Source organism: Triticum urartu, chromosome 6, assembly GCF_003073215.2.
Source record: "Triticum urartu cultivar G1812 chromosome 6, Tu2.1, whole genome shotgun sequence".
Taxonomy (NCBI): Eukaryota; Viridiplantae; Streptophyta; class Magnoliopsida; order Poales; family Poaceae; genus Triticum; species Triticum urartu.
Genome location: NC_053027.1, coordinates 39618654 through 39637492, shown reverse-complemented (window position 1 = coordinate 39637492; position 18839 = coordinate 39618654). Strand labels below are relative to the sequence as shown.

Here is an 18839-nt window from a genome sequence, read left to right as displayed (position 1 = left end):
GACACCCGCCTAGCCACCTTATGCAACTAGTGCATGTTTGTCGGTGGAACCGTTCTCACGTAAGAGTACGTGTAAGGTGGTCCGGGCCGCTTCATCCCACGATGCCGCCGAATCAAGATAAGACTAGTAACGGCAAGCATATTGAACAAAATCAACGCCCACAACTACTTTGTGTTCTACTCGTGCATAGACTACGCAATAGACCTAGCTCATGATGCCACTGTTGGGGAACGTAGCATAATTCAAAATTTTCCTACGTGTCACCAAGATCTATCTATGGAGTCATCTAGCAACGAGGGAGGAGTGGATCTACATACCCTTGTAGATCGCGCGCGGAAGCGTTCAAGAGAACGGGGTTGATGGAGTCGTACTCGTCGTGATCCAAATCACCGATGATCCTAGCGCCGAACGGACGGCACCTCCGCGTTCAACACACGTACGGAACGGAGACGTCTCCCACGCCTTGATCCAGCAAGGAGGAGGGAGAGGTTGATGGAGATCCAAGCAGCACGACGGCGTGGTGGAAGTAGCGGGATTCCAACAGGGCTTCGCTAAGCGCTGCGGGAGGAGGGAGATGTGTCACGGGAGGGAGAGGGAGGCGCCAGGCCTTAGGTTGGTTGCTCCTCCTTTTCCCCACTATATATAGGGCCAAGGGAGAGGGGGGAGGCGCAGCCCTTGCCCCTTCCTCCAAGGAAGGGTGCGGCCAAGGGGGGGAGGAGTCCATCCTCCCCAAGGCACCTCGGAGGTGCCTTCCCCTTTAGGACTCTCCCTTTTTTCTCTTCTCTTGGCGCATGGGCCTTCTTGGGGCTGGTGCCCTTGGACCATACAGGCCAAGGCGCACACCCCTACAGCCCATGTGGCCCCACGGGGTAGGTGGCCCCACCCGGTGGACCCCCGGGACCCTTCCGGTGGTCCCGGTACAATACCGGTGACCCCGAAACTTGTCCCGATGGCCGAAATAGCACTTCCTATATATAATTCTTTACCTCCGGACCATTCCGGAACTCCTCGTGACGTACCGGGATCTCATCCGGGACTCCTTAACAACATTCGGTACCGCATACTAATATCTCTATAACCCTAGCGTCACCGAACCTTAAGTGTGTAGACCCTACGGGTTCGGGAGACATGCAGACATGACCGAGACGTTCTCCGGTCAATAACCAACAGCGGGATCTGGATACCCATGTTGGCTCCCACATGTTCCACGATGATCTCATCGGATGAACCACGATGTCAAGGACTTAATCAATTCCCTATGACAATTCCCTTTGTCTAGCGGTATGTTACTTGCCCGAGATTCGATCGTCGGTATCCATACCTTGTTCAATCTCGTTACCGGCAAGTCTCTTTACTCGTTCCGTAACACATCATCCCGTGATCAACTCCTTGGTCACATTGCGCATATGATGATGTCCTACCGAGTGGGCCCAGAGATACCTCTCCGTTTACACGGAGTGACAAATCCCAGTCTCGATTCGTGCCAACCCAACAGACACTTTCGGAGATACCTGTAGTGTACCTTTATAGCCACCCAGTTACGTTGTGACGTTTGATACACCCAAAGCACTCCTACGGTATCCGGGAGTTGCACAATCTCATGGTCTAAGGAAATGATACTTGACATTAGAAAAGCTTTAGCATACGAACTACATGATCTTTGTGCTATGCTTAGGATTGGGTCTTGTCCATCACATCATTCTCCTAATGATGTGATCCCGTTATCAACGACATCCAATGTCCATGGTTAGGAAACCGTAACCATCTATTGATCAACGAGCTAGTCAACTAGAGGCTTACTAGGGACATGGTGTTGTCTATGTATCCACACATGTATCTGAGTTTCCTATCAATACAATTATAGCATGGATAATAAACGATTATCATGAACAAGGAAATATAATAATAATCAATTTATTATTGCCTCTAGGGCATATTTCCAACAGTATGAGCCTAAGTTTTGTTAAATGGACAGTTTGTTACAGTTTTATTAACTAAATTTTGATAGCTAGGGATCAGTTATGAACCTAACTTCTGTTAAATGGACAATGGCTGAATCTCTGGATCAAACTATAAATGCTCACATCAAGGAAAAAAATGACAGTTTTGACAGTAACTTTAGTCTGAATCTTAGCATCAAGTAGTTTCAGTACTCATCTCTGAATCTGAAATCTTGAACAGGAGCTCCAGGTGATGTCGGCCTTGAGGTGCTGGACGATGGTGCAGTGGCTGAACAGGAGTGGACGGCGTCTTCTACCTTCTGGCGACGGCGACACGGGGTGGACGGCGTCTTCTACCTTCTTGAAGAAACCAATTGTCCTGTATAGAAAACAAAACCGAAATCAAAATCAGTGCATGAATATGCTGTCAGTTATCAAAATGAAAATGTACTCCAGTTTAAAGTGTACAAATGCACTAATTAAATTTCTAAGATGAAGCTAGTGTGGAATGTGCTGCTCGGAATTTACAATGAATGCATTTTGCACTGAATCTGTGAGAATATACACTGAATGCATTTACACTGAATCTGTGAGAATTTACATGACTCGTGCTGCTATCAACTAATGGAAAATTTAGATGCTTTGAAACAGAGCAAGCTGCACAAGGCAAGAGAGATGATCCATGACCTTGAGTTGCTGCCGCTCCATGGCTCCATTATTGTCGTTTCATGTCAGTATATGCTTTAGCCTTGGTAGATTGTCTTTAGCCTTTAGTTAACTGAATTTACCAAGTGTTAAATGTGTTACCTGAATTTACAAAGGAGCAAATGTGTTAACTGAATTTACAAAGTGGAAACTGAATATTGTACTATAGTCACTGATCAAAATTTAGTGGAAACAGAATTGATAATCAACATACAGAATACAGAACATACGGTTTATTTTCAGTTTCAAAATGGAAAATACACTTCTTCAATACTCCAATTTTACAAACTGAAAATTCCACAAAAATGCACACCTGCGTGTGTCCCAAAATGCCCTACATTTTGAAGCAGTTCGTAGAGTACACTGAATCCCACCCGCGTGTGTCCCAAATGGAGTAAATGTTTCAAAATTCCACAAAAATTGCCCAAAATGGAGTGATTCACATGTGAGTACAGTACTAAAATTTTCAGTTTTGGCATTTTGGGGATTCAGTCAAGCATCCTCACCTTCGCTCTGTAGTAGTGGATGAGGTTGACGGCCAGGTGGACATTGGTGGTGGCTGCTGGGCGGCGAGGCAGCCATACGGCGAGGAGGGGGTCGACGAAGGGCAGTGCCAGCTCCGGCCCGCCACCCTCGGGGAAGGACGGCTCCGTTGGACGGAGCGCCGCTGGTGGAAGGCACCGTCTGCAGATTGGAGAAGGGGCACCCGGCTTCCCAGTGCTCGGGTCAACGGCGTCCATGGAGGGGCGAGCTAAATGGTCGACAGAGAGGCGGTGATTCACGACGAGCGCAGGCGGAAGGAGAGCGAGGACTGCAGACGGTGGTCTCCAAAATCGAACCTTCGCGGGCGGCGGGCGTAGGGGAACAAGGCGGCGGGCGTAGGGGAACGAGGCGGTGGTCAGAGGGGAGGGGAACAAGGTGCCGGTGTGGGGAGGCGGGAGGGAAGCAAGGCGGAGGCGGCGTGGGGGGGGGGGGGGGGGGGCGACCAAATCAGCCGGCGTCGGAGAAGACTGAGGAAAGACGAGGACCGCGGGTTTGGTCGGGAGAATGACAAGGACTAAACTGAAAAAATGACATCGCGACATGTTTTTTGGGACGGAGGGAGTATATATTCAAGGACTTTGCTTTACCCCTGAACACAGTCACTAAGATGATATGACAAAAATTACCGGGAATCCAATTTCGCTGTCGGGATCATGTGCTCCTGCGCGTGGAAAATCATTTTTGAAATGTCAAATAAATCCGAACAAAAATTTGATGTATTCATAATCACATCCAAATGTTACTTGCAAAGTTTTAAGCAAAAAGGTTAAACATTTTGGCCTTTGAAAACAAAAAAACAAATTGAGCAACAAATGTTACCCAAAAATATCATCCCAAAATTGGTCACCCGCCGAAGCATTACTACTCCGTTTCGCACGAAAATTGTCTAACATAGTTGCGACACTAACACAAACATCTATAAAAAATCATTTTTTTGAAAACATTTACCACTTAATTTAGGTATTGTTCATTCGGGAGCCAAAAGCCCCCCCCCCCACCCCCCAAAGCTACAAGCTATCATTGACGTCACCTTCTTGTCTCTGTTACAACGATACTAAGGGCCTGTTCTGATCTCCTCCCGCTCATGCTTCGCAAAATTTTGAAGCGAGCGGAGCCGAATGATCCCGACGGAAGAAGCTAGCTTCGAGAAACTCAGCCTCCCTCGCGTGCAATTTTAAGAAGCAAGGTCAGCCGAGCTCTCCATTTAACAGAAGATGGAGTTGCACCTATTTACAGAGTTTGCCACTGCCAAAGAAAACAATTCGCGCTGACTCCTCGATACAACCACTCTTGCCCACAGGATCGAGCCCTCCCTCTCGATCAAACCATTTTCTCTGGCTCGTTCTCGAACTGGGCTGCCTTTGGCCGGCCCATTATGGCGCTAAGACAGGCCAGCCAACTATATCAGCCCAAACTAGCGATGGTGAAGCCAGCGACGCTGCCGAATGGGTGTGATTCGCTGCGTGGAGCAAGAAGCTACCAACAGAAACTGAATTTGGAGAGTTTTTAGAAGTGGGGAACAGGCCCTAATGCTGGTCACAATGGGAAATATCATGTATTAGTATTATGCATATATGATTCTACACATATGATACTATCTTATAATGCATAGTATCATAACTTGGTATATCATAGTAGCCTTATTTATTGTCATGTAAGACAAGTACTAATACATCATTTAATATGATACCGTATCATATTATGATACTCAACCCTCTATTTCCACATTTAATTATATGCCACGTAAGCAAAAAATGTCTAGTTGACATGCATGATATTATCTATAATACTTTTTGTGACTACTTGTGGAGCTCAGCCCGAGAGAGAAGATGGATATGATGTGTAGTAAGAGCATCTCTAGCAAATCCACTAAAATTCGGTACTGCAAAATCGTTTTAGTGTTCCCCGGGGAATGAATATGCGGGAACGCGAAGGCTCCGGTGGTACTGCAAAATCGTTTTAGTGTTCCCCGGGGAATGAATTTGCGGGAACGCGAAGGCTCCGGTGGTACTGCAAAATCGTTTTAGTGTTCCCCGGGGAATGAATTTGCGGGAACGCGAAGGCTCCGGTGGTACTGCAAAATCGTTTGTGTTCCCCTAGGGAATGATTTTGCGGGAACGCGAAGGCTCTGGCGGTACTGCAAAATCGTTTTAGTGTTCCCCCCAAAAATGATTTTACGGGAACGCGAAGGCTCCACCAGTACTGCAAAATTGTTTTAGTGTTCCCCCGAAAATGATTTTGCGGGAATGCGATGGCTCCGGCGAAATAGATCCTGTAAATCTCGTACTGCATATTAAAAAACATCTTCGTGCTAGAGAATAGCTCACCACAACCATAGTGCATACATAGGAAATACAAACTTCACGCTACAAATTAAACCTAAAGTCGACAGTCACTCGTTGATGCCAAGGTAGAACTTGGCGGCAGTCTTGTGGAGCGCGTTGGCGAGGTTGACAGCGGCAAGACGATTGGTGACACATTTTTCTCTGTCCGCCAAAGTTTTCTTCGCAGCGACAAGCTCCACATCGGCCCCCCAGCACCTCTGGAAATGCCCAAAGAGTTTGTTGTGCAGGTCGTGGAAGCCGACCGACAAGGGCTCCGCCCGTCACTCCGGGAGAGCCGGCCATGGTCGCCAGCTTGTCTCACATGCCATGGCTCAACGGCGGGCCAACTAGAGCTACCGGCCTCCACGCTGTGTCGTGTGAGCTTGCGCAAAGGCGACCCACCACGGCCTCCAGCACCACCCGCGATCGAGGAGAAGAAAATATGGCGCAATCGTTAAACAGTGGCAATCCCCATAAAAAACAAACTTGTGTGGAAGTATTGCACACACGTGGAAACGATGAGAAAGAATGAGTGGATACTCTCGGGAACAATTGTCGTTGTCACCACTTATCATCATCGAACCCCCGAGGAAGTGCCATAGCCCGAGTGGATGTTGTCGCTAATGATGTCGATGTCATTGTGGCGCTTATCAACGATCATCCTAGTTTTCCTTTTATCCTGGTTCCACGTGTGGTGCTGACATTGTCGAGGAAGAACGCCTGATCCTCTGCCCTCATATTGCCTTCCATGTTATTGAACTGGCATCTTCCTTCACGCATTGATTGTGTCACCCAAGATGACAACTTTTGGTCCAAGTCATGAACATGTTGTCCCAAGTTTATCAATAGGGCGAGTAGGCGTCGTTGGAGACATCGGCAGTCAAAGAATACCGTCCCACCCCGATGTTGTTCTTACCGCTGCCTCGCTAGCAACATCCAAGGGCACAAATGGAGTTGGGACTAGGGAAATCTTATCCAGACATCGACACCCCCATTGGTGAAACATCATTCCAGGAAACACACATTGATCTAGTCCTTATTGTACAACCAAAGAGAATAGTCAGGGTTCCCTCCTCTCCCATCAATGGAGACATATGAAGGGAAGGAAAAATAATTCACCTACATTTTTACCTCTTCAAGGAAAGAGGGGGCGAAAGCATCATACGCCACTTCTGACACACCGGTATACCGGGGGGGGGGGGGGGGGGGGGGGGGGGGGGGGGGGAGGATAGGTGTAAATGTGTACTTGTCATCAAAATCAGCAAAGCATTTATTTGCGCAAGAAAAATCGGCACAACACTTGCACATCTCTCCTTCCAGGCTTACCATCAAAATCAGAGCTACATGTTGTTTACGTTTTTACGAGTTGTCCTATAGTTTATAGTCATTTATTTTGGAACGGAGGGAGTACATTTGAATCTGTGTATCCAGATTTTTTTTAAAATATTCTGCGTTTTTAGCCTTTAGGTACTTGTTTTTAGAAACATTTTTTTGAGTAACAGAGAAACATTTTTCTTTGAGAAACTTTCTTTTTGGTAGGTACTGTTTGTGGGTAGTGGGCTCTCTCCCGAAAAGAAAAGGAGTTTTGGGCTTCAGCGTCACTCCACATCGTGGCCTGCTGCTGCTTCTCCACCACACACACTTTCCCCATTCCCCATGAGCTGCGAGGAGATGAGCCGCCACCGCCGCCGCCGCCGCCTTCCACCCTCGCCGGCGGCCGCGCCGCCGCTGGAGGACGAGAACCTCCTCTCCGAGATCCTCCTCCGCCTTCCCCCAGAGCCGTCCTCCCTCCCTCGCGCCTCCGTCGTCTCCAAGCGTTGGCGACGCCTCATCTCCGACCCCGGCTTCTCCCGCCGCTTCCGCCTCCACCACCACCGCAACCCTCCTCTCCTCGGGTCCTTCAGCCATTTGTACTTCGTACCCACCATGGAGGCCCCCAATCGTGTCCCGGATGGCCACTTCTGCTTGCAGGTCGACGAAGACGAGGTCACCGACCACTTCATATGCCTCGGGTGCCGCCATGGCCTCGTGCTCATCTTCCATGTGAGGCGGCTCCAGGTCCTGGTGTGGGACCCCGTCACCGGCGAACTGCATCGCGTTGCCGCTCCCCCGGGATTCGGTGCGAAGGAGAGGCCGATTAGCGGGGCGGTGCTTCGCGCTGCTGGAGACATCCAACACTTCCAGGTGGTATTGGTAACCACAGAGACAGACGACCAACAGCATACACGAGCGATGGCCAAGGTTTACTCGTCGGGGAGTGGCAACTGGGGTGATATCTTATCAACACTGCTTCCATCCCAGGCTTCTAGGCACGAAATTCCCACCATGATCGGTATAGAATTTCCTGCTGTCCTAGTTGGGCATTCCCTTTACTGGTTGCTTACTGACAGTCGGGATGGCATCCTCAAGTTTGATTTGGATAGGCAGAGCTTAAGTGTGATACATGTGCCAGTGAATATCTATGCTCATGGTAATTGGCAGTTCACGGTTATGCGGGCGGAGGGCGGTGGGCTTGGTGGCCTCTTTCTGTCAAAATTCACTGCCCAATTATGGAAGTGGAAGACCGGTTCTGATGGTGTTGCGTCATGGGTGCTGGGAAAAACCATTGAACTAGACAAGCTCCTTTCCATTAGTTCAAAGAAGAGAGAGCCTCCAATGATACTAGGGTTTGCTGAGGACAATAATGTGGTGTTCCTGTGGACAGATTTGGACGTGTTCACGATCCAGCTTCAGTCATTGCAGTTCAAGAACCTTGGCGAAACTAACATCTTGTCTCGCTATCATCCACTTGAAAGTGTGTATGCTGCAGGTAATACCATGCATTTACAATGCGGGTATAACAAAATCAAGATGTATTTTGTTATTTGATTGATTAAATGCTATTTGCAGAGTTTCGTGCTAAGCTAACAATTTCAAGTAGTGACATAATAACGCATCACTTGTTTATTTTGCTGCTTGATGATCTCTGCAACATATAGCAGTGTTGTTCTGTAGTGTTTTCTTTGGTTGTTGATGTGATCTAAACATCTATAGTGGTAGCTAGCCAGTTTTGCTTCTATAGCAAGGTGACTCTACTGTATTGTAATTTCGAGTTCCCTTAGTTGAAGCCGGTGGCAGCTGGGTGACTCTTGAATCCATAATAACGATGACTGGGTTTATTTACCAGCCAGTTCCTTTTTATCACTTTTAGAAGAGTATAATGCTGCAAGTGGCAAGTTCTTTTGTGCCAGAATTAATAAGTCGAGTTTAGTTAATCTTTTCTGACTAAATTTGTTAAAAAGGTGAATAGTCGGGATCACTTTTATTGCTAGAACTTATTAGTTTGAATATATTTTTATTATGCACAATATGGCATGGATCAGCTAATAGTCTGAGGATGCATATTTTTCATTAGTGACACTAGTGAGTATATACTCTTTTGAGAATATTCTCTCCATTTGATAGTAAATGGGCTTTTGTCTATCTACTCCTATGTTGTATTAAACCTGAATTGTTTTCCTGAAATTATATGTGTGAGTTTATCAAAATATCTCATCGATGCCCCCCCTCATATCTATTTGACTTTTCGTTGGAATGTTGTTGGTTCCCTGACTTAATATGCATGTAGGCATGGGCATTGGTGGTGGACGTGGTGGAGCTGAACTTCTGCCCAATACATAAGATGATTGGTCCGATAGATATGCTATCGTGATGCATTTGATTGAGCAGGTAATCTTATCTTCAAGTAATAACTGAATGAAACATATTCTTTTTTCGTTGTTACATGGATATATTTATGCTTTACTTTTACTGGTTGCTACATTTGCATTTGATATTTTTATGGCTATGGATTTATCGAGAGTGAGTGCAACTTGTTTGTTGTTCCCTCTGCGCAATTAATTGCTAACCAACAATACTTAGTACGATTAACTTCCCTTGTAGCAACTGCCATTACACATTTCTGTCCATTTGTGGATCTTTGTAATACCTAGTGTTTGCTTGTAGTTATTGTACAATTATACTAGTCTAGGCCTCTTAGGCAAGTTGGTTATATATTTTCTTAGCATATTTTGTTTTTCACTCTTAACTCACATGTGTAAGCAGATATTAGCTTCTCAACTTTTTTTAAGACACTCCCATATAGTTTTGGACCGTCGATTCTACATGATCCAAGAGTCCACATTCATCATGCCTCATAGGAGGTAATAGTTTATCCACTACCAAGGGAGTAGCAATAATGAAGTAGGCAGCATATTTCATATGCCATTAAAAACATGACCTATATAGTATAATACGATAATCTTCTCTCATGGAACAAGGCAGTAGTACTCTTTACTTGTTTCTAATAAATTCCAGTGTCTATAATTTATTTTTAGATATAAGCACTAAATATTTGAAGAGTTCTGAACATTAAAAAAATTCTACAAGTCTGAAATTTTATTAATTAAGATATCCACATTATAGTTTTTGTCACCCTCAACTATTAATGGAATTTACATATGAGATAAATGCAATACCTTACACCATTTAAAGGTTTATAGTTATCTTTCTTGAATACGGTTGAAGATAAGCGCTCCCCCTAGGCCAGCCCCAACCAACCCAGTCGTCGGCAAACCCCCGTCGGTAGCCCTCCTCCTCAGCCCCTCCCCTCCCCCCGACCATCCATGGCGTCCCCTCGTGGGAGCTCTGGCGACCTCGACCTCGGCTTCGCCGGTCGTGGCGCTGGCCGGACTCCGACGGCGAGTGGTCCGGCGGTCCTACAACAAGGTCGCCAGAACCCCCCCCCCCACACACACAGCCCGACACTGGCAGCCTACCCTCCGGCGACGTGCGGCCCCGCCGCGCCATCGTGGCCACTCGCAGCGAGGTCAACCGCGTCAATGGCGGCGGGGAAGTCGACGCAGACAGCTTCCAGATGCCTTGCCGCAAGAACTGCCGCCAGGGTGTGCAGCGCGCGGCCGCCACGGGTCCCCTCCAGCACCGCCGTCGCATCCCGTCTCCGGAGGCGGCCCTCGGCCTGTGCTTCCGCTGCCTTGAGCCCAGCCACCCCGTGCGGGAATGCACCAACAACGCCCGGTGCCACCGCTGTCTTTATCCTGGACACACCTCGCGTGACTACACCAAGTACCACCGCGGCATGCTGCGCGCTCCCCCCGCCACCGCTGCCACCTTGGCCGCCGCAGCCCAGGCGGAGTCGCGCCGCTGCCCCTGCCCGCAGGCCATGACCTTGTGCACGTCATCCTTTCGCACTATGTGGAGATGGAAGAGGCTGAGATGGTGCTGCGACGTGGAATGGTGGTTTCCATCAGCGGAGACAGGTCGGTGATTGCCGCTCGAGATGTCAAGGATGTCATGTATTCCTCACTCTATCTCCACCCCAGAGACTTCACAATCCATGCATACCACCCGGAGGATTTCCTCGTCTTCACCACCCGAGCGCTCATGGACCGCCTCGCCGGCTATCACTTCATCAACAGGCCCGGCTTCACCCTCGCGCTCCGCCCCTGGAAAAAGCTCGCCCGTGCCGATGTTGGCTCCCTCGACTACTCTATGCAGCTCGAGCTATGTGGCATCCTGACACAAGCTTGGTACTTTTCCATGGCTGGACACCTACTGGGCAGCAGCTGCTGGATCGAGCAGCTCCACCCGAGCACGCGCTCCTGCGCTGACCTCGCCACCCTCCGGGTGATTGCGCGCACTCGCGACCCTGCGAGCATTCACAGGCGGCCATCCTCGAGATCGTGGAATCCGTCCCTGCACGCATCTACTCCATGCCACTGACCACCCGCACCCTCTAGTACCCTATGTCCATCATGCTCGCCACCGCCATTGCGGCTGAGCGGCCCGCCTAGCCACCAACGGTGACCACGGCCCGCGCGACGGTGCACCTGGTGGTAGGGATGCTGGGCATGGTGATGGGGGCAATCGTGGTCGCCTACGCGGGCGCAATCGCCGCCGCACTACGAATGCTCCCGACGGCCGCACGGATGGCATGACCATCTACTCCAAGGGCTAGTGTTTGTTCCACCATCGTGCCCACGCTGATGGTGTTGGCATCGATACTAGCTGGCCCAACTCCTGTCTCCGTACGGTTGCAGCAGCTGCGCTGCCGACAAGACAAACCACCGGTCGCATGATGGACCCTTGGCCCACCGCTGGTGGCCCCCGTAGTTCCTGTCGCTTTTCCAAAAGGGGAAAGCGCGACGGAAAGAGAAAGAGATTGGCAGAGGAGGCCCGATGTGCAAAAGTTGCATCTTCTGCGGCTGCTTCGCCTTCTTGTCCTGGTGTGCATGACCCGGCAACAGTTGGACCCGCCCATTGGCCGTGACCCTCCCCAGCCAGACGGAGGCTGTTAGCACCCACCTGCTCCCAAGGGCCTGCCAGCGACACGACCAAGCCAGGCGAGGATCGCCCTGGCATGCATGGAGATCGGGACAACGACCCGGTCAGCCAATCCCTTGCCAGTGAGGTCCCTGACTCCCAACCTTTGGTGGTAATGACCGATCTGTTGTTGGGGCATTCTGGTGCTTTGTCGCTGCCACTCGCTACTGGCGCTGCGCCCACAACAGACCAGTCCACGGAGACCTTGCTGGCGTTGGAGCCCACCACGACGTGCCCAACGGCGCGTCCCTTGCAGCCAATTGAGCCTCCCTTGCCAGCGAGGTCCCCGACTCCCAACCTTTGGTGGTAATGACCGATCCGCTGTTGGGGCATTCTGGTGCTTTGTCACTGCCACTCGCTACTGGCGCTGCGCCCACAGCAGACCGGTCCACGGAGACCCTGTTGGCATTGGAGCCCAGCACGAACCGCCCAACGGCGCGTCCCGTGCAGCCAGCTGAGCCTGCCAGGAGCTTCCAGAAGCACCCGCGCGCGGCGTGCCGCGCACGAAATCCACCCCGGACGTTGCATCGGCCCAGCAAGCCACCAAGGCCCATCACGCTGCCCAGCTTGAAGCCCAGCAAGAAGCCCAACATGAGGCCCTGAACGACACTGCGGGATCTGCCTGCACCCCGAGCCCACCAACGCGCTTCGCGTTGCCCCCGATCACCATGCGCCACTCTCAACCGCGCTCGATGCCACCAACGGCGTCACCCTAGGCGACTTGCTCGCCGCCACCACCAAGCAGATAGATGCCGCCCTGCCAATCCCTGGCGGGCGACAACGACGGTTCCCGCCCAACTTCACCCCTCGGCGCGGGCGATTGGCCACGTCTACCACTGGCAAGACGGCCGCCCCGCCGACGGCCGAGAGGCGCGCCCAGATCCACATTCTGCGTACCCTTGGCATCGTGAGGTTGACTAGAAGATCACCGCGGCGGAGATGCAGGCGTATGAAGGTCTCTTCACAGTGACCATTCCCTTGTCCGTCCTTTCGGCATTGCTGTGCTGGTTGATCGCGAGCTCCCCGCGAATCCCACCATCGCGACGACACCACGGTGGTCGCAGGCAGACCCATCGAGGCATGGTTGCGCCACGCGCCAGGACATCGACCTCTTTCCAATGGATCACAACCCCAAAAGCCTCATTTGGAACGTGTGCGGACTCAACGCGCGCGCTTGCCGCACCGCCATCCGATCACTAGTTGTAATCGCAAATGCGTATGTTGTCTGCCTCCAAGAAACAAAGATGGCCTTGATCTACTCGTCGATTGTCTTGGAGACCCTTGGCTCGAAATTCAGGGGAATTATTAAACATTGCATTAACAACTCCTCCACTATCAGCGCGTTACTAGAAAAATAGATGCACTATCAGATGGGTCTGCTTCGGAGATGAAAACTTAAAATTCTTTCATGTGGTGGCCTAGAATGCCCCTCATTCCATCTCTTACTGATTGACGGGGTTCATCAATCAATGATTGTGAAGCCAAAGCTGGTATCATCTGGAGAACATATAATAGCAGAGCACCTATCTCGGCCATTCCCATGCGTCCTTTGATCTGATTGAGCTTCTTCAACAGATCTTGGCTATGGAAAAGGATTTTTACAACCTATGATGATTTTCAAGATTCCGCCATCCTTCAAACCAAGCCAAAAGATACTACACTTGGACCTTTAGGCTTCGCTCGGTTGGTTCATTCCCGCAGGGAACCAACTCAAGAATCGGGTTGATCCCCTAGTGTCACCCAACCGCCACCTGTTCCTTAACCGCCAATCCCCACCAACCTCTGCATCTTAAACTCTGTTCTGTTGCTACACAAGGAATCAAATAGGTACATACACCATAAGCAAATAGATACATGTGAAGATTCTCAAGCCCAAGCTAGAGACCAGCCATGGACTACAATAAATGTAATCACAGCTCTACAGCTACGAGTTGCAGGGCAGCCCCAGTGCATGTAGCTCCCGCTTGCGCAGGGTCTGGGGAAGGGTCCGACCACTTTGGGTCTATTGTACGCAGCCTTTCCCTACATTTCTGCAAGAGGCTGTTTCCAGGACTTGAACCCGTGACCTCATGGTCACAAGGCAGCAGCTTTACCACTGCGCCAAGGCTCACATTTGTACTTTTTCAAGATCACAACTACTGGAAATACAATATTATCACAACTATAAAAAATTTGAATGCATTTATCCTTTTCTCCACTTGACTTTGGGAAATTTCCGCCTCTTATAATGAAGTGGAAAACAGATCCTCGAGGCACGTAATGCTTGCAAAGCCATGGAAATGTTCAAGTGGAGAAAAGTCAGCCTAGTACCTAGTAAGGCAAGTCAGGAATAGAACAGATTTATGACTCACAACCACTAACCATGATGGTGATGAATCAGCAAAAACATTCATCAGGACCCCTTATCTGCTAGATGAAAAAAAAATTGCTTGCTACTTGCTGGAGTAGCAATTGTGGAAATGATGAATCAGCAAAGGTCACAACTGATACAAGCTTAAACACACCATTCAAGGGACACTGGGTGAGAACAAACTCACAGAAAAAAAGAGTACTGCACGAAAAATCACTAGCTCAAGGTCCTAAAGCGAATCATTATATTTGTTCATCATGATACCATCCACGCACAATCATGATACTATCATTAATGCAGAATCTCTCTTCTTTTGTTTACATCTGCTTACATTGGTTGCTTGTCTGGCTTCTCTTTCCGTTTCTTTTCTGACTTCTTTTGGTCACTCAGGGAGTACTTGCCACTCTCCTAATTGAAGTAGAAAGTTGTGAACTGCACGAACCTTAGAAAATAACATGGTCAGTTGTAGGATGGCCAGCCTAGGGGTGAAATCATGAAGTTGCATGACAGGACTGCCTACCATCATAGCAGTTCATGAATTGGTGAAAAACAGTACACCAAAAACTGTACAATAATATTAACGGATGGAGTACTAATAAGTTAGATAATGCATTATCCGTTGTTTGAGGCTTGTACTGCATGAATTTCATTAATTTTGATTTGCGACTGACTATCTAACTCGCACGTTTATAAAAGTAATACCTATAAGCTACAAACCAGATGCATCTGTTTTATTCTCCATGAGCGCTCATATGTCCATGACATTAAAGAATATTACACTTAATTTTTTCCCTAAAGAATAGTACAAATTTGTTTGACTGATGACATTGATTGCTCTGCAGGTATCTAGAGTTGTGTTCTGGTGGCTGAGATGGTGAGATGGCTACTTGGGTTCCATTTCTTCGTACACTCAACCTGGAAATTGACCCTCTATCTAGCATGCACCGGTGAACTGCGAAGTTGACTAAGTTGGAATAAATCACATGATTTGCTATCTCCATTCTATTATCCAATTTCTGTTCACAACTTGTCAACCGGCATGAAGGTGTTCGATGAATCAGTACGTTGTGGTTCATCTCCTTTATTGTCTCACGTTAATGCAAGCCCGTTTGTCGGTAGATCTTGCTAGTTGATCTGTTTAATGATAAGCTAGCTAGTTTGCTTTTGAAAGACGGTCTAGGAGCATCTTAGGCCATCCCCAACGCCAGGCGCTAGGTGAGGCCACTAGGATATATTTCCACGTAGATCGGCAGTTAGTCGATCAATTCCCGGCGTGGCATCAACACCAACTGCAGCGGGTGCTTCGCTTTTTTCACCTGCCGCACCAGCTATGAAAAGAGTCGTTGCCTTTATTCTGTTCTCTACTTCGTGTCTGGAATTAGCGCTTACCATTGGAGAGCGCTTAGAAGGGGTTTTAATTTTTGATCTTATTTTTTTATCAGCCAACGGCTAGATCAGGTATCTTGCGTTGCAGGCGCTCTTAGAAGGGGTGCAAACATCTTTTTTCTTTTCTTTCAAAACTAGTTAATTGCTCATGGGTTGCAATAGATAAATACATATTCTAGTGGTCCAATATTAATGGCAGCTAACATATACCTTTACGATTATCATATTTTCTCCTTGATTAAACCACACTTCCTTTTCTTCTTCTTCGATTCACTATTTTCGTGGGTTGATAATGCTCATATTTGACTTCTGTCATTGCCATCCAGCTTATTCACGTATCTGAATTATCTTATGGTATTTTTTGCCACCACAAGCACGAAGGGAAATAATTTCATAGAAATTGTTGTGGCCCAGTCGCTCTCATCAACTTAGCTGTCTCGTCCTTCTCACTGCGACCTTGGCCCGCCAGATCCGCCACCTTGTGCTGCAACAACATCATCTACTGTTGTTGGCTCCCTCGGTGGCACCACGGGGTTGTGACAATCTGCCCAAAGGTAATGTTGACTGCCTTAGCCGAGATATAAGATCGTAAAGAACCTAGGGTTAGATAATAGTTGCCCTTAAGAAACCGCAAAGCACAGATCCTTAAAGAAGATTCAAATACCATGGTGATGATGCTCGACACAGGAAGTCATTATCATCTAGGTTGGCATTAACATACTGCTCATCCAAGTCCTCGCAGAGCTGCATGTGTAGAGTGATTGATTTAGAAAATGAACTTTACATAGTTTGAAAACCTTGGTAACATCCATACGAGATTCTCTCAAAACATTATAAAAAGCTATGTTGGTCACAGTGGAGTCAGAAGATGTGGCGGCATTGTCCATGCGGTGATAGATTGCACTTATTTCCTTCGCGGAATTGTAGTTTTGTCTGCCCGCTTTTCCCTAAAGCTTTTAACCCGTTTATTTAGAAGAAAAGAACTATTTTTGAGACCGAATGAATGCGGCCGCCACCATTGACTCTTGTATTATTTGTTGGTTTTGTGTACATTTTGAGGGGAGCGGTAACTTTGTACACTTTTTACGTGTATTCCGTACAGTAGTTCTTTTATGGATTCCGTACAGTAGTTGATACATTTGAATCTGCATAGCTTCAGAGAATAAGAAGAAGAAAAATCTGGATGTCCTGTTTATGTGCTGTGGGCTTCCTTTTACTCTAGTTTTCGTGGGCTCTCCCGAAAAGAAGGGAGGCGTTTTGGCCTTCAATCTCACTGCCAGCGTGACTCCACTTTGGTTGGTACACTACACAAGAAAAAAACTACACATCGTGGCTGAGGAATTGATTCAGAATGCTATTATTGCCTCGGATTCCAAACAGGTGATCAAGGACATTGAAATAGCTAAGGCTGGTCGTAACTTAGTGAGTAACATAGCACACTCCAAGAAATTTTTGCTTATGTGGCAAGTAGTTAATGAGAAGTAGTAACATAATATGTTACTGTAACATAGCGCTTCTCAATACAAGATGAGTCTACAAGCTAATAAATGAAGCCATCTATGACACTACTACTATGTTACTTTGCACTATAAAGGTAGTAACTTAGACTAGTGTCATATGCATGACACTAGTATAAGTTACTCCCCACTATGACCAGCCTAATCAAGGAGGTTATGGGGCTATTATTAGTGAGATTAGAAAGAGATCTTCTTTAAATTGTACTTTTATTTTCGAAGGCAGAGCCGCTAATGGCGATGCTGATAGGTTAGCCAGTTTTTCCCGTTTGACTCCACCACACTTTCCCATGAGTTGTGACGAGGGCAAGATGAGTAGCCTCCTCCTCCCACGCTCAGGCTCGCCGGCGGCGGCCCCACCGCTGGAGGACGAGAACCTCCTCTCCGAGATCCTCCTCCGCCTCCCCCCGGAGCTGTCCTCCCTCCCCCGCCTCCGTCGTCTCCAAGCGCTGGCGCCGCCTCATATCTGACCCGGGCTTCTCCCGCCACTTCCGCCTCCACCACCGCCACAAGCCTCCTCTCCTTGGGTTCTTCGAGGAATTATGTTTTAAATCTACAATGGATCGTCCCAATCATATTCCGGATGGCCGCTTCTGCTTGCAAGTTGACAACCACTTCTTACTCGGATGCCACCATGGCCTTGTACTCATCTTCCAGTTGAGGCCGCTCCAGGTCCTGGTGTGGGACCCTATCACTGGCGAACTGCACCACATTGCCGCTCCCCCGGGATTCGATCCGATGGAGACCCTGACTAACGGGGCAGTGCTTCATGCTACCAGAGACATCCAACACTTCCAGGTGGTCTTGGTATGCACAGAGACAAACAACCAACAACATACACGAGCGATCGCCCGTGTTTACTCGTCAGAGACTGGCGGGTGGGGGGATCTAATCTCAACACTGATTCCACCTAAGGCATCTCCGGGTTCAGATCGACCTCCCTGCATTGTTTTCACGGGACCTCCTGGTGTCCAAGTGGGACATTCCCTTTACTGGTTGCTTTTTGAAAGTCTGGCTGGCATCCTCGAGTTTGATTTGGATAGACAGAGCTTAAGTGTGATACATGTGCTAGTGGACATCGACAATTACCACCTCACGGTTATGCGGGCGGAGGGTGGAGGCCTTGGTTTCATTTATCTTTCAGGCTTGAGCGCCCAATTATGGAGGAGAAAAACCAATTGTGATGGTGTTGCTTCATGGGTGCTGGGAAAATCTATTGAACTGGACAAGTTACTTTCCACGAATTCAAAGGATATAGGGTATCCGATGATATACAAGGGTTTGCTGAGGAGAATAATGTGGTCTTCCTGTTGACAGATATGGGTCTATTCACGATCCAGCTTGAGTCATTGCAGTTCAAGAAACTTTGTGAAATTGACTACTTGTCTCGCTATTATCCACTCGAAAGTGTCTTTGCTGCAGGTAATAGCATGCCTTTACACTATGGGTATAATAAAGCACATATATCTTTTGTTAATTGGTTGTTTCAATGCTGTTTAAATCATTTTGTGTGAAGCTAAAAAGATTAAGTAGTTCATATCACCTGTTTCTTTTAGTGTTGGTTGATATCTTCAACATAGAGCTAAGTTGTTCTATAGTGTGTTCTTTTCTGATGTTTTTGTGGTGGCGTTCTATGTAATTATGCTGTTCGAGTGAGAGGTGGCAAACTCTATCCAGCACAAAGATTGGAATGTGAGGAAGATTGGCATTTATTTGT

At 48.2% G+C, this 18839-nt stretch overlaps 1 protein-coding gene and 1 long non-coding RNA gene across 2 annotated transcripts; one reads left to right on the top strand and one right to left on the bottom strand.

The window, feature by feature from the left end:
- Window positions 1–2099: 2099 nt before the first annotated feature.
- On the bottom strand, window positions 2100–3263 carry LOC125517375. The gene is made up of 3 exons (XR_007287572.1): window positions 3152–3263; window positions 2628–2747; window positions 2100–2319 (listed from the first exon to the last, which is right to left on the bottom strand). It is a non-coding gene; the product is annotated as an uncharacterized LOC125517375 (long non-coding RNA).
- Window positions 3264–7110: 3847 nt separating this feature from the next.
- On the top strand, window positions 7111–15340 carry LOC125517187. Its single transcript, XM_048682367.1, has 3 exons — window positions 7111–8321; window positions 9120–9220; window positions 15065–15340. Exons 1-2 carry the CDS (start codon window positions 7169–7171, stop codon window positions 9170–9172), a joined length of 1206 nt encoding a protein of 401 aa, XP_048538324.1. The 5' UTR covers window positions 7111–7168; the 3' UTR covers window positions 9173–9220; window positions 15065–15340.
- The last annotated feature ends 3499 nt before the right edge of the window (window positions 15341–18839 follow it).

Coding starts and splice junctions, on each gene's coding strand:
- LOC125517187 (XM_048682367.1), top strand. CDS start 7,169: ATGAGCTGCGAGGAGATGAGCCGCCACCGCCGCCGCCGCCGCCTTCCA. Junction 8,322..9,119: donor TGAAAGTGTGTATGCTGCAG/GTAATACCATGC, acceptor ATATGCATGTAG/GCATGGGCATTGGTGGTGGA.